Here is a 20312-nt window from a genome sequence, read left to right as displayed (position 1 = left end):
CAGAAAGAAGTGGAAGATGAAGCAAAGAGATGTCTTATTGAAAAAAGGAGGTGGTCTAGTCATGTAGTGAAAGAGAGCAAAGGAGAGCCTGATTTTTATATTAGTAGTTTCATCATGTTAGCAAAGCTAGAGGCCTTCCAGAGGCAGAGACTCCCTCCTCTATGGAAGGTCAATGGAAGGAAGTGGTCATAAATCGCATAAATCACAAACAAAATGCAAATGGATTCAATCTGTATTTTTATGGGGGTATCCAGGTCACATACTGATCAAAGAATTCAAGTAAATAGTTTAAAATTAATTTCAGAATTTACCTCAAAAATCCCTTGAAATGGCTTCTATTCTCCTTAATTTGGCTATTTTTTCAAATAAATACAGATAAGACGACTTTCCTTTTAAAATGCTATTAAAAAATCTTTCTTCAACACTTAAAAGCTTTAGGAAATATTTTTTGAAGATATGTACTAAGGAGAGATTATTTGAAGAAATATGTCTTTAAAATACCTATTTCTGATTAACTTTTCCATTTGTTATTATCTGAAATCTAACATGAAAATCCAGTATGCTTTACTCTCATTGATTCTCTCCTGCTGCTTATACCAAGCAGGAATAAATGTTAGTAGGGTTACTCATACTACCTAACAGCCCCCATCCTGATTGATTGCCTAAATAATCTTCTGGCCACTTAGGACAGATTTCTTCCACAAATGAAGTGTTGTGGCTCTAAGATATATGTTGATGGGTGGAGAAGTTGGAAAAAGGTCACTGACTTACAAATAGTTTTTGGAGAATTGCTAACTCTTTTGCTTTCATATTAACAGTCACCAAAAGAAAGTCAGCTCTACAATCCAAAAACTCCATTGATGATGATTAAAAAAAAAAGTTCCACTTTCCTTGATTTCTTCTCCTTTAAATAATTACATTGCAGTTAAAGTGTGAACAAGGCAATTGAAAATATATTTTCAAGTGTTGTTAACACAATCTGATTCATTTTCTCTTTGCTTTCACTATTATGGCTACCTTTTACTAACACTCAGTGAACAGCTACTTCAATAATTTGTGACAAACATTTAACAGGACTTGCAATTTGTTTATCCTGGAAATGAATTATTCCTGTCAGAATGTCATGAATATTACATCTTGGTCTTACAATTCTGCTTGTAAAAATTGAAGGAAAAAGTCTAAATTAAGGTTATTAGATTTCTACTGCATAAAACTATTCATTTCCCATTTTCCATTTTTTCTCTTTTCAAATATCTCTTAAAATATATGAATTTTACAATAAAATTTTAAAACTTTTCTTAGCGAGTTGATTTGTATGTTAAATATTTTATTTTTTCAATCAAAATCTAGTGAATGGACACTTATGTGTCCTTTAAGTAAACTAAAATTATAATTATAGTTTTGCTACAAACAAATATCATTAGATACCATGTGCCAAAAAGACTAAACCAAAATGTGATATGTTGACGTAAGTCGATAAATGAGAAAGTGAGCATTTCATAATCTTTCAGTTCAATTAATCAATTTTTGTTCTTCTTAGTTTCACATCAATTCAGTTTAACCAGTCTGTGTCTCCTTAGTCACACAGATAAAAGTCTTTTAAGTTTATCATTGATCCCTTGGCACATGCACATATGTGAATTTTAAAGACAGAAAGCATATATTACTTGAGATTTTTTTCAACCCATCCTTTCATCACATTAGTGGAGAACTGCTTTTTTTAGAAACATCTTCCACACAGGTAGGTTGCAAATTATTAATTTTTTAAAATAGTTTTACAGAATTCCTTGAGATATAAGCTACAACAATGATACTTACCATATTTTTACAGTTAATATGTGCTTGAAATAAGACTTTAACATCAGTCTTCCAAAATAAAGATATAAAACATTTATTTAGTGTTTGATTCATATGAAAGAACTATGTTAACTGTTAAAAATTCAATAGAAATAAAGAGAAAGATAGTTCCTGCCCTCAAAGAATTTACTTCCTAATGCAGGAAAATGCCACATAAAAGGGAACTTAAAAGTGGAGGGGCAATATATGGGAAGATACATAAAAAAGTAGTCCACAGAGACTTCTTTCTAGTTTTTCTAACTCCAAGGAAAACCCTCTATTTACTACATTTTTGTCTTTCTCCGAATATTTACAAAAGTATAAAACATTTCTTATCAAAGTATACCTTTATTGGAATTTTAGATAGAATTCAAAAAAATTATCAATTTGCTAATTAATGTTCTGAACTCTCAAATATTTGCATTTCCTTTTTCCTCCTTAGATCTGGGGTTTCTTTCCTAGTTTTTCTTTTTTCTTTTTTTCTTAATGTTTTCTGCCAGGGCACATATGGCCTTATCAGAAGTGACAGACAGTTTAACAGCTACAATCTTCATCTCAAAGGAGTTCTAAACTTTTGGCCTAACCCCAAAAGCAAGTTCGCTCCAGATTGGATGCTCAGGGACTGTTTCTATCTTAGTCTTCATCCACTGTAGCATAGATATTTAACTCTAAAGTTATATCTGCTACTTTAGCAGTAATATGGTTTTGTTTAGGTCAGGGATGACTTATGCACCTGGTAGTCTATTCAAACATCCCTATGTCCCTTTTTAATAAGCTGCCAAAATAGTAGGTTCAATTTTTTTTTAAGGTGGAAAAAATTTCCAGTTTTCCACCTAATAGCATGATGCAAGAGTATCAGAAAAGTTACTAGTTACTAAAGGAGTTTCAGTTCCCTTATCTTACTTTTTATGGTTCTAATGTTGAAATAGTTTTGGTATATGGTGGCATTACAACAATATAGTAAATTAATTTCCCATGAAAGGAATGGTGTTGTAACATTGGCGAAAACACAATATGGAGATTGATTCTGTGGCTTAAGTTCTAGGCCTGAAACTATATTACAAGGAGATTTTTTTAAATAAAATAATTATTTTGTTAACATACTGTCATAGAAACATACTGAGTATGACGATTATTTGGCCAAATAACTTGTAAAAAATTTTGAAGGATATATTTTCATCATTGATTTTCTTAACCAGTAACTATGTTTCTTGCAAAATCATAAGGAAAATCAATTTTAGTGAAGTCAAGATACCATGGAAAACTGAAAATGAAGCATTTTCACAACAAAATAATAAAATGATACATCTATATAGAAATAGTATTATATAGGATTATGTGATATCAGTATATATTACATTATATCCTCTCTTTTGCAGCTACACTCCAATTCTGACAAAGGTGATGGATCAGTCAAATACATCCTTACTGGAGAAGGGGCTGGGACAATATTTATCATTGATGACACCACAGGAGACATTCATTCAACCAAAAGTCTAGATCGAGAGCAAAAGACCCACTATGTCCTGCATGCCCAGGCAATTGATAGATGGACAAACAAGCCTCTTGAACCTGAATCCGAATTCATTATCAAAGTACAAGACATCAATGACAATGCACCCAAATTTACAGATGGACCATACATCGTAACTGTGCCAGAAATGTCTGACATGGGTAAGAAAAATAATTTTTCACTTCAAGCAATTAACTCTTTATTAATATGTCCAGAAATACTCACTAAGACCATAAATGCTTTTTAATTGGAATATAAGATTATGGGGAAAAATGATTTATGTTAGAAGCAAAAGTTCAAAATATTTTAAAAACATACATCTGAATCTTTCTAAGGAATATCATAAGAAGATAGAACATCCAGTGTATGGATGGGATGCTTTTTAACTGAATTCCAGAGTCCTCATCGGTAAATAGCAATTTTGTTACAGAAATAAAAAAGCCTTAAATTTTCAAACATCTATGTAGTTTACGGTATTTTTAATGCCTCAGTATGTGTAAATCTTTTGTGTAAAATGTGGATAACACACTATAAGAACAGAAAGAAAAAGCTTCCTTTTTGTTATTTTTAGTAGGCTGATATAATCTTTCCAGGTAAAGAGAAAGGGATACCCAGTTGAAATTTTCATATTCATCACTTATTACTTACTCTTTCATTAGACTGCTAAAATAGTGATATTAGAGTTTAAGATACAGGCCTCTTCAGAGGAAGGGTAACTGAAGTTTTATTGAAATGTCAGAGCACTAGCAATACTCCACTAAAGTAGCTTTTGACCAAATCCAGCACAGAAACATCCATTCTGCCCCCAAACATGAATGTGCACTATGATAGTAATTCACATTTGCCCAGCACTTCATCAAGTGTTTTTCTTACAACAGCTCTGTAGTATAGATAGTGAACATATTCAGTAGCCTTTTTGTTTGTGGGTTTTTTTCTTCTAATGAGGCACCACAAGCTTTAAGAGGTTAAGTTACTTGTCTGTGGTCATGCAGTTAGCATATGTTTGATACAGAATTCACGCCCAAGGTTCATAAATAAAAGTTCAAAGCCGTATTCGTTGTACTAAGATGATTATATTTTGTTGTTTTGGTTATTCATTTTCCAGTCTTTTCTGACTCTTCATTATCTTTCTGGGGTTTTCTCGGAAAAGAGATTGAAGTGCTTTGTCATTTCCTTCTCCAGCTCATTTTATAGTTGGGAAAACTGAGGCAAACAGGGTTAAGTGACTTGCTCTGGGTCACAGAGCTAGTAAGTGTCTGAGGCTAGGTTTGAACTCAAGAAAATGAGTCTTCCTGACTCCAGAACTGGCAGTCTATCCTTTGACCCTCCTAACTGCTAATTATCTAAGGGGATTGATGTTGTGTTTGTCCTTCGTGGCCGAAGAAAACCATGCCATCAGAGAAATGATGACATGACTGGCACTTGACTTTGTTTTGAGTGAGGGAGGGCTGTGCAGGTCACCAGTTCAGCATAAAAATCACAGGCTTCATAGAAACTAATGAAGATATTTGTAGAGTACAAGATATTATTCTGGTTCTAGAGGAAGAAGACTAATGGGTAAGGAACTGAACATTCAATCAACAACCATTTATTACAAATCTACTGTACACCAGATATTAAACCTGGGGATACAAAGATGAAAAATGAAGCATTCCTTGCTGACAAAGAGCTTACATTCCTTGAGGAAGATAGCATTTCTCTATTTATGTGTGTATATGAATATACACAAACACATAAAACCACAAACTGATGGGGGACAGGGTGAACTCTAACAGCTGAGAGGATCAGCAAGACAGGCTTTAGAAAGAAGAGAAAGCAAGGATTTAGAAATCGGAAACTAAGACAGAGCCTCAACAACTGGAATAAGATGATAACATAGATAACAGTGACATACTAGCGACTCCATTCCTCTGTAAATACAGAAATTCTCACCATGAACCATTGTCCTAATTTTTAAACAAACTCTCAGTTGTCCAATTCTTAGCAATTTGTCCTATTAAGTAATATTTATACCTCCAGTGAGTAATTACCCTGTTTCTTTCTGTTCCAGTAAATGTAACCAAAGTACAAGGTCAGGACAAGATCCATGGCAAGACTGATTTGATAATGCTATCAGGTCTAGCAGAGGCAACAAGGCAATGTAGGGAACTTGGAATCCTGAAAATTTGGTTTCAAATCTGATTGGTCTCTGATACTTACTAGCTATATGACTAACCCTGGGCAAGTCATTTAACCTCTGCCTACCTCAGTTTCTTCATTTGTAAAATGAGGGTAATAACAGCATCCACTTCCCAGGATGATTGACAGGATAAAATGAAATAATAATTTGAAACCATTTTTCAAATTTTTAAGCACTTAAGTATAAGTGTTGTACATTATTATTTTAATTATTTCTATTTCCTTTGCCTATAAGCAGGATCAGTCCCAGAGTCTAGGCCAGACCTAAACAGACCCAAATTAGGCCTATTTAAACTCCCTTTAAACTTGTGTGGACTTTAAATAGCCTCATTTCTAAAGGTTGTAGGATTCAGAGGGGCAGAGAGCCAAGAAGATCTTTAGAGTATCTTCTTTAGTTCTGAACAGTCTAAGTTTTCAATCTGTCACTTCATTTAACATGAATGTATGTTTGGTAAAGAGTTTATCAATAATGAGTTTACACAGACAATCACATTTTCATTAGTGTTAATATATCATTCAACATGGGAAATACTTTTGCTTTCAGGAGGACATATAGATTTAAAACCATCTTTAGTTCTGGCATTTTGTTGAACACATCAATTTTTGTTTAAAATTAACTTATAAATCTGCAAATTTTTGCTTTGCCAAGGCATTTACAGAAAATCCAGCAATTTTTTTTGCAATTGATTATTACAGAGGTCTTTCCTGTAGCAGAAAAATGAACTTTGTTAGGTCACTTGCTTTTACTTAGATCCATGAGCTTAGTATAACATAATATTTTTAAAAAAATAAACCATTTGCTTTATTGTGGTGAAAACTGAATTTACTTATCTATTTATTATCTACATCCACAATATCTTTCACTTTTCTTGATGTTATGCTAATAGCTTTCTAGGTAAGAACCTGAATTGTCTTCACCTAAGACCTGAGTGAAAGAATTCATAAGAATTTTGATTACTTTGTTCTTGTCTTTAAAAGATCATTTTGTCTGTAGTGACCAGATTTAAATAGAGAACTGCTTAGATTTTAATCCCATTTGTTTATATGAAGCAAAGAATGAAATAATGATGATTTTGTATTTCTTCACTTCTGCTTGTAATTTCCCTGCATCCTTCATGACTTCGCTCGCATCCCATTTTCTGTATGAGGCCTTCCCTTATTTCCCTGATGCTTCCCCCTCTGGGATTAAATTAAATCAATAACTAGCATTTATATAGCATCTACTCTGAACTTATCACTTCATTAACATGATCTAATTAGATCCTCACAGCAACCTTGGGAGATAAGTGCTATTACCATCCCCATTTTGCAGTTGAGGAAACTGAGGAAAACAAATTAAGTAACTTGCCTCTAGGGACACACAGCTAGTAAGTGTCTGAGGCTGGATTTAAATTCAGCTCTTCCTGAATGCAGGTCCAACACTCTATTCTGTGCTACCCAGGTGCCTAAATTGACTTACACAAATTTAACCAAGGTTTTATTAACTGCCTACCATGTATCAGACATTTGACAAATATTATCTTGTTTCATCCTCTATACATTCTTTGGAGGTATGTGCTAATATTATCATCTTTTTATAGATGAGGAAACTAAAGCAAGAACAGGTCAAGTGACTTGTCCAGGATTACTTAACTAGTAAGTGAGGCCACATTTGAACTCCTCCTTTTTATTCCAAATCTAGGGCTTTACACTCTGTGCCATTCAGCCACTGTCTCCACAGTACCTTCTTTTCTCTCTGTTTTTCTGTATATATATACACACACATACATACACACATACATATATGTATATGTATGTATATATAACTTAATTTATTAACATTTACCTCCCCCTCAAAAAAATTAAAATGTGAACTCCTTGAAGATTAGAGGTGTTTGTTTTGCCTTTTTATTATTTTCTTTGTATCTCCAGTGCTTATCCCAGTGCATGGCACATAGTAAGCACATCATAAATGCTTGTTAATTGATTGACTAATCATCACAGAATGTTTATGATTTTCTGGGAAAGGAAAGCAAAAAGGAAAGGTGAATTTATTAAAGGTACTTATTCAATATGTGACTATTCTTCATACCTTAGACCGACACAATTAAATTTCATTTATCATTCATAAGAGATTGTTTCCTACCTGAGGGGAATAAGTAAATTGAAAGGAGAAAGAATATTGGCAATTTACTGCAACAGACCTTTAAATAAGGAAAAAGCATAAAATATGCACTCTGTTCAAATTATTCCAGTGACCTCAAATTAGGATGTGGTAGAAGTCTTTTAGGCTAGAGGTGTCAAAATGTCAGGCCTGCCCACTATACAACTAAGTGCAGCCTGAATCAGATTATAATGTAATTGGGAATTATTAACAAAATAAATAAAAACATAGAAAACATAGACAAATTTTATTTTGTTTTTTGGTTTTTTTTAATATATCAATATGTTGCCACATTGATCCATTTCTATTTGCATTTGACACAACTGCTTTAAGTCATATCTGTAAGATCTATAACAGGTGACAATTTAATCGTTTAGAAAATCTCTACCATTAATGCCACAATGAAGTTCATGGATTCCCTTGACAAGAGACCTTTCTATGAAGTGACAGAGTACTATTAGTTTGATTTATGACTTAATCTTGCCTAGAGAAAGAAACTTGACCTATAAGATTTCTTTAACATAAAGTTTTAGAGGCGGAGCCAAGATGGCAGAGAAAAGTGAGGGACTTGCCTAAGATCTCCCCCAAATCCCTCCAAATATCTTTAAATAATGCTGCAAAACAAATTCCAGAGAAACAAAATCCACAAAAGGATGGAGTGAAACAATTTTCCAGGCAAAGTCAACTTAGGTCAATAGGAAAGGTATGTTATACCAGGGTTAGAGTAGAGTGCAGCACAACTCAGGCTGTACCAGTGCAGACCAGGTCCTAGTAAATCAGAAGCTGGCCTTGGGGTCTGCTGAATTGTTGGGATCAATGGTAGCTTCTAGATATTCCAGTCTACAGGTGTTAAGGGGACCAGACAACTGGTTAGAAAGAAATTACAGGGGCAGATGGATGGTGCAGTAGATAGAGCACCAATCCTTGTGTTAGGAGGATCTGAATTCAAATCTGGCCTCAGAAAGCTGACACTTACTATCTGTGTGACCTGGAGCAAGTCAATTAACCCTGATTGCCAGAGAGAGAAAGAGAGACAGAAAGAGAGAGAGAGAGAGAGAGAGAGAGAGAGAGAGAGAGAGAGAGAGAGAGAAATTACAGGGGTCCTTTTGCCCGCACCAGGGGCAGGACTCTGTGGCATTGTCCAAACTTGGATCTAGGTCCCAGTCCTGGGTCTCAGTCCCAGGGTCAAGAGAGGTCACAAAGGAACAGGTACAATGACCATAGCTCCAGGGTGGAAAAGAGAGCTTATGATCACTCACAGACCAGTGCACAATATAGGAGAGTGGTAAACGCATCTCTCTAGATCATGCTGATTTGGAAGAAAGCCATACGGGTCCCTTGAATTACTTATGAAAACAGCTGCACAAAAATCTGGAAGCTTGGGCATCCTCCACTCCTGAAACAGAGTCTGACTTTAGCATAGACTTAAAGCCAAGAAATAGGATGGAAAATGAGCAAACAGTAGAAAAAGATTCTGACTTTAGACAGTTACTATGGTGACAAGGAAGATCAAAACACAAACTCGAAAGAAGACAGCAAAATCAAAACTCCTATATCCAAAGCTTCAAAGAAAACTATGAGTTGGCTCCAGGTCATGGAAGCACTCAAGAAGGATTTTAAAAATCAAGTAACAGATGTAGAGGAAAAATTGGGGAGAGAAATGAGAGTGATGCAAGAAAATCATGAAAAAAAATTGACAGCTTAGTTTAGATGCAAAAAAAAAATACTGAAAAAAACAATGCCTTAAAAATAGACTGGACCAAATGGTAAATGGGTAACAAAAATTCACAGAAAAATGTCCTCAGAATGTAGAATTGGGCAAGTAAAAGCTAATGACTTTATGAGATATCAAGAAAGAGTCTAACAAAATAAAAAAAATGAAAAAATAGAAGAAAATATGAAATATCTCATTGGGAAAACAACTGATCTGGAAAAGAGATCCAGGAGAAATACTTTAAAAATTGTTGGACTACCTGAAAGCCATGATCAAAAAAAGAGCCTAAGCATCATCTTTCAAGAAACTGTCAAGGAAAACTGCCCTGATATTCTAGAACCAGAAGGTGAAATAGAAATTGAAAGAATCTATTGATCGTCTCTGGATAAAGATCCCAAAAGGAAAACTCCTAGGAATATTGTCGCCAAATGAACACTCTTTAACCAAGTAATACCACTTACCAGGTCTATACTCCACCCCACTCCCACCCCCAAAAGCAAAGTACCTATATATACAAAAATATTTTTAACAGCTCTTTTAATGGCAACAAATTGGAAAATAAGGGGGTGTCCATCAATTGGAGAATGGCCTAACAAGGTGTATATGATTGTGATGGAATACTCTTGTGCCTTATGAAATGATGAGCAGGATGCTCTCAGATAAACCTGAAAAGACTCCCATGAACTGATACAAAGTGCAATGACTAGAATTGGGAGAATATTGTACACAGTAAGAGCAATACAGTATGATGATCTACTGTGAATAAGTTACTCTTGACAACACAATAATCCAATGAAGACTTATGATGAAAGGTGTTGTCCATCTCCAGAGAAAGGACTAGTAAAGCATGAATGCAAATTAAAGCTATTTTTCCTTTTCTTTCTTTGTTTTTTCTTTTCCTGTATTTTCTATCACAACATGACTTAAGTGGAAATGTGTTTCACGTGACTACACATGTATAACCGGTGTCAAATTACTTGTTTTCTCAGTTGGGGGTGGGGAGAAAGGAAAGAATTTAGAACTGAATTTTTAAAAAAAATGTTAAAGTTCTTTTTACATGTAATTGGGAATAATCAAACATTAAAATAAAAATGCAATAGTTTTATGTATATTCTTTTAACTTTTACTATTTTAATGACACTTCGTTTTATATCACTTTTTACTCTGAATATATCTCTCCCTGTTGCTACACAGTGAATTGTTCTTTTTAATGAGGTTTAAAATTAAGAGAAAAATTAGGAAATTTGATGAATACTTAAATCAAATCATAGTTATATGTAATATCTCCCCTCCATCTTACTTTGTTTTTGCAAAAATATAAAAGGAAGAGAAGTACATTTTCTCAATTATTTTGGGGCTAAGCTTAATCATTATAACTACAGAACATTCAGTATTGTTTTGTTTTTGTAGTTATTCTGTCATTAACAGACATTGCTTTTTATGATTCGGAAATTTTTCATTGCATTCATGTGGCACAATTTGTTTAGCCATCCCAAAACTGATAGTTGTTTCCTTTGTTTCCAGGTCTTTGATACCTATTTTGTTGCAAATGAAATTTTGTTTAATTTTCATTAGATTCATTCTAAATCTAAGATTTTATGATTGTTCTTTTATTTGACTCATGTGAAAGAAATGACCCAAATACAGAGCATCTCATCAATATGAGAATCCCTCCATTGATGCAGATTGTAAGCGATTCATGCCTGATCATCCTATGTTATTTTTGTTCATGTGCTTCTAAAAGTTCACCATGGTGGATGAAATCAACATATTTCCTCACTTTCTATTGATGGAATAGAATTTTCCCTTGCTGTTTTCAAGTCTTTTAAAAAATGTAATGTTCCATGACCTCTAGTGATATATCAGAAAATGTTAATATTAAAATGACAGATCTTTGCTTCATGGCAAAGTTCAGTTTCTAAAAATTGTTTTGCAGTTTTCCATAGTCATTCCATCCCATTTTTCTCCACACGTGCATATACTAGTGAATGAGATCAATAGCATTTTATCAGTCTTTATCATTATTGACCTCTCTGCAACCTTTGATACTATGGATCCCTCTCTTCTTCTTAATACTCCCTTATTTCTAGGTTTTCTTGACACCAGTCATACACACACTTTTGTCTATCGGACCATTGGTGGACTTTAACCAGATCATACCCACTAACCATGGATATCCTACATGGATCTGCTCTGGGTCCTCCTCTCTTTGCCCTATTTGTTATTGTCCTTGCTTATCTTAAAAGTTACCATGTATTCAATAATTTTCTTTATGTTAATGATTCTCAAATCTACTTCTCTAGCCCTAGCTTCCTCAATAATCTCTAGTCTTGCATCTCCAACTGTTTATTGGCCATTTTGAAGTAGATGTCTATAAGACATCTTTAATTCAATGTCAAAAACAGAGTTAATTATCTTTCCCTCTTAACTCTCCTCTTTTCTTAACTTCTTGAACATTTATCTATGCTCTCAGTCAACCTATGTGATATTCTCCACTCCTCACTTTCTCTCCTCTGCCCACATCTAATCCGCTTCTGTCAGTTTTGCTTTTTTTTAACATCTCTGCAATATCCCTCCTTCTCTCCTTTCACACTGCCACCACCTAGTAGAGGCTCTCATCATCTCATAACTTTATCATCAGAATAGCCTGCTGTTTGGCCTCCTGGCCACAAATCTCTCCCCACTCTAGCCCCTCCTCTACTCTGCTGTCCAAGTAATCTTCCTAAAGTGAAAGTCTGATCAGTTATGTCATTCCCTTCTCCGATAAAGGAGAATGACTTTGTTCCTCCAGGAACAAACAGAAAATAATCTATTTAGCATTCAAAGTCATTCATAATTTGGTGTCTCCCCCTCCAAGTTTCCCAGGCTTCTACTTACTCCCTCCCTCAAAAAGCTCTCTGATCTATTGAAATTGCCTTCCTTGCTGTTTGTCCATCAAGACACTCCGTATTTATATGGTGGACAAGTTTACTATTCCCGCCTCATCCTGACTTTCTCCAGGATTATCTCTCCAGCTATTGCCCCATCTTTTGTAGAATGCTTTTCCTGATTCTTCTTAACTCTCATGCCTTAAATCTGTTGATTATTGTCATTTTATCCAATATATAATGTGTATATTCATATTGTATACCTCATTAGATTGTGAGCTCTTTGAAAACAGAGCTTATCTTTGAATGCTCAGAACTAAGCAGAGTGCCTCACATGTAGAAGGTACTTAATATATGTATATTGACTGAATGACTGACTATAGCTTATAAATCCAACTGTTTAAAATAATCATTAAACATTCGTCATCCACTAGGTTTAATGTTATGTAGTTAGATAAAATTATTTTGAGTAACTATAGATATCACGCAGAAGGAGGTGTATGTGGATTTAATGTTTTGTTTTAAATTCATGAGAAAATATCAAGTTGTTTGAGGCACTGCTATATAATAACAATTATATACTTTCATTTCATAGAAATGGAGCAGAGTGCTAAAATATGAATGGAAAGAGAAATTATGTATATATATATATATGTGTGTGTGTATACACTTGTGTATATACACATATATTTATATACACATATGTGTACATATATAACATGCATACACACGTGTATATATATATAAAAGTTTTCAATGCCAAACATAGCATGTCTGAGCTTTTAATACTACTTTCAAACATTCTATTAATGAAAACTCAGCATTCTTTCTTATTTGTTATTATGTACATCATCATATTATATTACATTAATAATCCATACTAACTGCCATCAGTTATTATATGCAACTTTTTCCTTTAATTTGGATTCAACTTAATTTGATTAAAGTTTTAAGATTTTTGGAACATAGAAATACAAAGAATTGAGAATGAATAGTTTTATTAATACTATGAGCTCATAAACCCATGTTAGTTATGAATGCAGGGAGAGTGCTACATTATCATCAGGAAAAGTGCATTTCCCTGCTTTTATAGTCAGCAATTCTGGTAAATACATTGCATTGCAGAGATATAGAGAGGATGGATGATATAATTTTTTAAAGTGCATTGACATTTTCACATGGAAGATGCAATATAAATGTCATATCAGCAACTGTATCCCATTGTTATTACAAATGTATAACATTATCAGTAAAGAAATATGAGAACCAAAAGTATTTGTCTTAATAATGCTTCATCCATTCCCATATCCCCAATACAACTGTAGTGAATTATTTTGTTCTATTTTCTTATGGATACCATGAATTTCTGTAGTTACTGTCCAGCTTTTACCTGACTTTATCTCGATCTTGGTTTGAAATAAAATATAATATAGTAAGAGACACTCAAGATGAGCTTATTTCTCGAAATTTCTTATTACATGATTTTACCAATTCTCTTTTGTTTTTTGTTTTTTGTTTGCTGAAAATAAAACTCGAGAACTCTACTACTTATATCTCAAATGAAACACATTGTTTTACAAGCAATACTTACAGTTGTTTCTATTTTATTTGGTTTCATAAGACACAATTAAGAATTTCACATATACATTCTTGTTCACTTTTATTGGTCAAAAATGGATAAATATCTGAAATCTCTTTCAACAAAAGAGCAAAAATTGTTAGATTACCTTAACATTTGCATAAAAGAAAATAATAATTGTAGACTCCCTGGGAAGATTGTTATACCAAAATACTCAATTGGTAAAGTCATAAATTGTTCCAAATGTTCTGGAAAATTTATGTAATTACATAAAAATTAGTCACTAAACTATTTACATCTTTTACCTCATCATCACTACTGAGAATATACCCCATTAAGGTCTTATGGCTAACATAATATTCAGAGTAAAATTTTCTGTGGAAACAAGAGAAGAAAAAGCAAACAAAGTGAGTCTCCATCAACTGGAGAATAGAAGAACAAATTGGGGAATATTAATGTCATGGAACTGTAATAACTACAAATGTGGAGCACTTAGAGGAACATGGGAGGACTTGGTGCACAGTGAAGAAACTAGAAGGAAGGAAGGAAAGGAGGGAAGGAAGGAAGAAAATAAGTATTTATTATTAGTCTTCAGTTGTTCCAGTTGTGTCTGACCCTTTATGACTCCATTTACATTTTTTTTTGATAAAAATATTGTAGTAGTTTGCCATTCCCTTCTCCAGCTCAATCTACAGATGAAGTAAGTGAGGCTTAAAGGTTTAAGTGACTTGCCCAGGGCCACAAAGTTATTAAGCATCTGAGGCCAGATTGAAACTCAGGAAGATGGGTCTGCCCCAACACTATCTACTGCACCACCTAGCTGCCCTAAGCATTTATTATTTATCTACTCTGTGTCAGGTACTGTGCTTTTTTATATTTCTACGTACTGTGCTTCTTAATATTTACTAATATTATCTCATGAGATCCTCACAACAACCCTTGGAAATCAGAGGAAACTGGAGCAAACAGAGGTTAAGTGACTTGTCTAGAGTCATACAACTAATATTTGAGGTATCAGACTTTCGTGACTCCAGGCTCAGAGCTTTATCTATTGTGCAAGTAAGTGGCAACATATAGTAATCACCAATGTAAGAGAGACAACATGACTTAGTAGAGCAAGACTTGAAGCCAGGAAGACTGTGACTCTAGTTGCACGTCTTATATATCGTAGGTATGTGACCCTGGGCAAATAACTTGAACTTTGAGTAATCTAAGTAACTTTTAAAGATTATAAATTGCAGAAAATGCACTGATCTACATTAATAGAGGGAGTTTGCTTATATGAGATTTCCCTAAGCCAGTGAAATATCAGGTCTAATCTCTTTTACACTAATGTAAGTGAAAAAAAATGAATATACTGCTAACTTTAGATTACTTACATAAACTATCTTGGTCACAGAGTTTATAAAGAAACACATGTCCCTTCACTTGATAGAGTAGTAGTGGGCCATGTCTATAGATTTTTGTATAAGCTATAAGGCATGGTCATTTTCTCAGTTGGAGTTTGCTTAACTTTTTCTTGGTTACAAGATAGGAGTCTTAAATAGGAGAGGAAGTGGAATTTTTAAATGATGGTTCTATAATAAAAAGGCATGAATAAAACTTAGAAACACTTTAAAAATAAAATAGAAAAAATAGAGAAGACCTAAGAATTGTGCCATATGTTTCCTTAGAATTTCACAGGTATGTTATCTTTGAGTTGGTATATTCACTGATTTTTCTTCATGATTATGGCCTTGGTTTTTAGCCTATGCTGTCCCTACACTTCCTCTTTTCTGCTCAGAACCGTACTATACAGCTTTTACCTCTTTTAGCCATGAAAAAGGAAGTTGTAGACACTATTACTCAATTATATTATTAGTATTATCATATTCAAGGAATCTCCCTCTCCTAGTGTTGCTGTACCTGTCAATGAACTGCCCTCTGCGTCACCTTGACCCTCAAGTGTATTTGCCACAGAAGGAAAATACCCAATCTATTCTTCATTAAAAACTATATTTGAAATAAATTATTTACCAAAAATAAATAATAGCTTTTCTAATGCCTTGCATGAAATAAATGTTGGGTTAAATTTAATGAAATCAGAAATATTTTAGTTCTGGTTTCTGTGACTTTTTTTTACACTATTAACCATATCTTAGTCATGCAACATGTGTGGGCCTTTTAAAATCCAGAGTTTGACAACAGCAAACAATAGATTAATCATTATTAGATCCCCTTACAGTGTGCCCTTCCTACCACTACTCTTTCAACAACTCACAGAAATGGAATCCTCATTTGACCTTTTCCAGCCCATTTTCTAGTTCATTACGTGGAGAAGGACATTTGTGAGTGCCAGCACTTATTTACTCTTGAATGATGCAGCCTGGGACTATTTTCAAAGCCTCATAAGTGAAATCTATTATACTGCAATAGAGATTGTTTTGACTATCCAGATTTGAACAAAAAAAGGATGAAATATGCACATACCTCTCCCCCTCCACAAAGGTATATGATTATAGATTGAAGTATACTTTAAAAATAAATAAAATTAAAGGAGTCAAAGAGACATAAAAAAATGAAGTTCAACAGGCTTTGAGAGATAGTGGAGGTACGATAGGAGGCTCTGGAATGCTATGGTCTGTGGGGTCACGAAAGACTGAATGACAACAGCTGCTGGGGATGTGAACCACCAATGTTAGTGGAAGTTGGAAAATGAGTCCCAGGGATGTTGTCTTAGTAGATATATCTTTTTTGAGAACGGAGATGGTTTTATTTTGTTTCTGTATTTCTAATCACAGTACTTCACAGAGAATAAAGAATTTTTAAAAAAATGTTCATTTTATCTTCATGTAATGTTAATTAGAGTTAAAGATCTTTCTTGCCCATTAATAGGCCTCAAGTGGAGCCCATTAAGGGAAGCTTGATTAGGGAAGGCTTGTTTTTTAGGAAGGCCCATACCTTTAGTTAATTTCTAATGAGACCCTGGGTCACAAGAGCCATGCCCTTAGGCTCTAAAAAGTGTGTCGTGTGTGTGTGTGTGTGTGTGTGCGTGCGTGCGTGTGTGTGTGTGTGTGTGTGTGTGTGTGTGTGTGTGTGTGTGTGTGTGTATTCTGAGGTGAGGTTTTTCTTTGGGGCTTACTCTTTGGAAGGAGGTTTGTGTGCAGGATGAGACTCTGGTAGCTGTTTAGGTGCCCCCTGGCTTTGAAAACCTACATGTTGGAGGAGGAGAAAGAAGAGGAGGAGGAGGAGGAGAAGAAGAAAGAGGAGAAGGAGGAAGAGGAGGAGAAGGAGGAAGAGGAGAGGAGAAGAAGAAGAAGATTGGAATTCAAATCCTCTCTTAGACAATTACTCGTTATGCAACCCTGAGCAAACCATTCAAACTATTTCTAACTCAGTTTCTTTACCAACAAAGTGGGGATAATAATAGCACCTACGTCCCAAGGTTGATGTGAGGTAAAATGAGATAATATTTGTAAGATGCTTTGAAAACTTTAAAACTTTATTTAAAGTCTAGCTGTTTATTTTTATTTTCTAAGGTCATAAACCCAAAAAATGTAGTTCTGAAATTTCAGTTTAATTTTCAAAACAGTAGCATTAAGTTTTACCAAGTTTTTCATAAGACTACAAAATAAAACTGTTTTGGGGGTAGAATAGTTTGAAAATAACAAAACTCACCTGTGACAAAGCTCTATGATTAGAAAGTTGTTTATAGCAGTTAAACTAGACTAACTTTTAGCATGAAGTCTTTTACCTGAGGAATTGTGATAATTTTGACATAAAATGATATACTTAATGTGAGAGTTCAATTAATGATATGTAGTCTTGTGTAAAAACAGCATGGCAACATGCCTTGCATGTATAACCTTATAGTTCATGATTTTGAAAGATATTGCAAATTATCACAGAGAGGTGAAATTTCCATTTTTTCTCCATATTCTTTTGATCTATCATCTATAATAATGATAGTTCACATTTAAATATTGTTTTTCAAGTTTTTAATGTTGCATAAACATAATCTCATTTAGTTACTACAACAGCTCTAAGGCTCAAAAGAAGATTGAGCTAACTTAGATTTCATGCTGTGAAGGCACATACAATAAGTTGTAGTTATGTATTATTTTGATTTGAGAATTATGGTTGTTATCAGTAAAAAAAAGGTATTACATCAACAAGCATTGATCTGGTTATGTATGGTGGCACATGTCTGTAATCCCTGTTATTTGCGAGATTAAGACTGGTGGATGACTTGAGTTTAGGACTTCTGAGCTGTAGTGTGCTAAGCCAGTTAGGTGTCTATAGTAATTCTAGCACTAATATGGTAAATACCCAAGAAGGTTAAGTTACCAGGCTGCCTAAGTATGTATAGATGGAAAATCTTGGTTGGTTGTTGTCTTTTCTTCTTGAAGAGGATGAAAATGACATCACTCTGCTAGAATCAAGGTTCAGTATGTCTGACTGTGACTGACCAGACCAATATAAGCTCGGATTGCCTCTACCACAGGTTGGGCACAAATAGTCCATATGAACATTTGGGGTGGATTCTCCAAATTTGTGCATCCTGTGTTTCTTTTAATCTGTTTCAATTTTGCTTTGCTCATAGAACATAGCACCTTCTCTGATGTGGGCATGCCATGCTGAGCTGAATGGCCCTGTGCCAATGTCTCCATGTCAATCAATTTCAGAGTTCTTAAGTAACACCTTGAGAGTGTGCTTGTATAGCTTTTTCTGACCAGCATGTGAACACTTGTCCTATGTGAGTTCTCCATAAAATAGTCTTTTTTGGCAAGCATATGTTTTGCATTCAAACAACGTGGCTAGCCCATAGGAGATGTGCTCTCTGAGAGCAGAGTTGGAATACTTGGCAGTTTAGTTTGAGAAATTACCTCAGTGTATGGTACCTTATCCTGCTAGGTGATCTTCAAAATCTTCCTAAGGCAATCCAAATGGAAGTGATTCAGTTTTCTGGCATAGCACTGATATATTGGACAGGTTTCACAAGCCTACAGCAATGAGGTCAGCATAATGGCTCTGTAGACTTTTAGTTCCACAGTCAACTTAATACTTCTTCTCTCCAATACTTTCCTTCAGAGCCTCCCAAACACTGAGCTAGCTCTAGTAATGAGTGTGTCAACCTCATTACCAATGTGTACATCCCCACAAGATGGGAAATGATAGAGGTGAAACCTTTTCTACCAAGTGGAAGTGAGACCAAGCTTGTGAATGGAGTACCACATTTCCAACCTGAGTGAGACTGGGAGACACAAAGCAAAGGAAGGGAAAGGAAGGGAAAGGAGAGGAGAGGAGAGGAGAGGAGAGGAGAGGAAAAGAGAGGAGAGGAAATTACTGACAGTATAATGAATTTTTAAATCTTAATAAAACATACACAGCTTGATTATGACAAAATTGGTAATATTTGAATGATATAATGTTTTAAGTTACTTGTAAAAACCTTACTTTTAAGATCTGCTTTTTGTTCAAGCCAGGAATGGTTAGGATTTGGAATTGGGATTTGGACCTGATGTTTCATTTTTGTAGACAATGTGAGGTCTGGAAATACTTTCAAGAGATTCACATGGGTATCATATTTCCATGTATAACCTTAGAGAGGTGACTAGGGCATTTTGAAGTTAAGTGATTTGCCCATATTAACATAATTATTATAATTCAGCAGTAGGACTTGAACCTTAGTTTTTCAGACTCCATGGCTATTCTTCTGTGCACTATACCTCATTGCCTTTCAAGAACTCAGAATCATAATAATATGTTTCTCAAATCCTCAAATGAGTCTATGATCTCATCACAGGTTACCTCCAACAATATAGATAACAACCCTACACATTCTATGTAACTTTCATTTATTTCATCTCATAAGTTCCTCTAAAGGATTCTATCCAGTGTTTTGGACCTTTGTTTGGTTTATATTTACATCGGAAGAATACCACTGGAGTAAAGCCATAATTTATTCTTGACCTTCGCCATTTGATCATTCATTGTCTTTTTTGCTCATATTTCTTAGGTAACCCCCCCCCCCCCGCTTTTTCTTGGTTTTGTTTTGTTTTGTTTTGTTTTTAATGGATTGCAGCCAGTTTTAACCCCTCATGAACCTTCTAAATGATTCACATTTTCAGTTCTTCTGGCATTGTAGAGTTAAATGTCTCTTAGTCAAAAAATAATGGCAAAAGAATGTTAATATCAAAAGATGAGTTCTTTAAAACAAGAAATTTTACATCACTAAGGGAAGATAAAGGAAGAATAAAAGAAATAAGAGATGAAAGAAAAACAAAATAGAAAAGACAGGAAAATAAATTTGTTTACTTATTTTTTTTTTACTGTTTGCTGCATTCTTAAACATCACCACATTGTGTCATGTTATAAAGTCTTTGTTTTTGTTTTATTTTATATTAATTTTGATCTTTGCTTTAAAAAGTCAGTACTTTGACTATACAGGGACATATAATTCAAAAATTGTTTCCATTTGCATTACTAATACTAGTACTAAT

General features: G+C 34.3%; 1 protein-coding gene across 1 annotated transcript in view; it reads left to right on the top strand.

Annotated features, from left to right (window-relative positions):
* Positions 1 to 20312, top strand: part of CDH18 (cadherin 18) — a 673500-nt gene that overhangs the window by 335284 nt on the left and 317904 nt on the right. Inside the window, exon 4 of the mRNA XM_072605468.1 lies at positions 3216 to 3510. Coding sequence (XP_072461569.1) covers positions 3216 to 3510 — 295 coding nt within the window. The remainder of the gene's footprint in view (positions 1 to 3215; positions 3511 to 20312) is intronic.

The sequence above is a fragment of the Notamacropus eugenii genome, chromosome 4, assembly GCF_028372415.1.
Source record: "Notamacropus eugenii isolate mMacEug1 chromosome 4, mMacEug1.pri_v2, whole genome shotgun sequence".
Classification (NCBI taxonomy): Eukaryota; Metazoa; Chordata; class Mammalia; order Diprotodontia; family Macropodidae; genus Notamacropus; species Notamacropus eugenii.
This window is presented reverse-complemented; position numbering and strand designations above follow the sequence as displayed.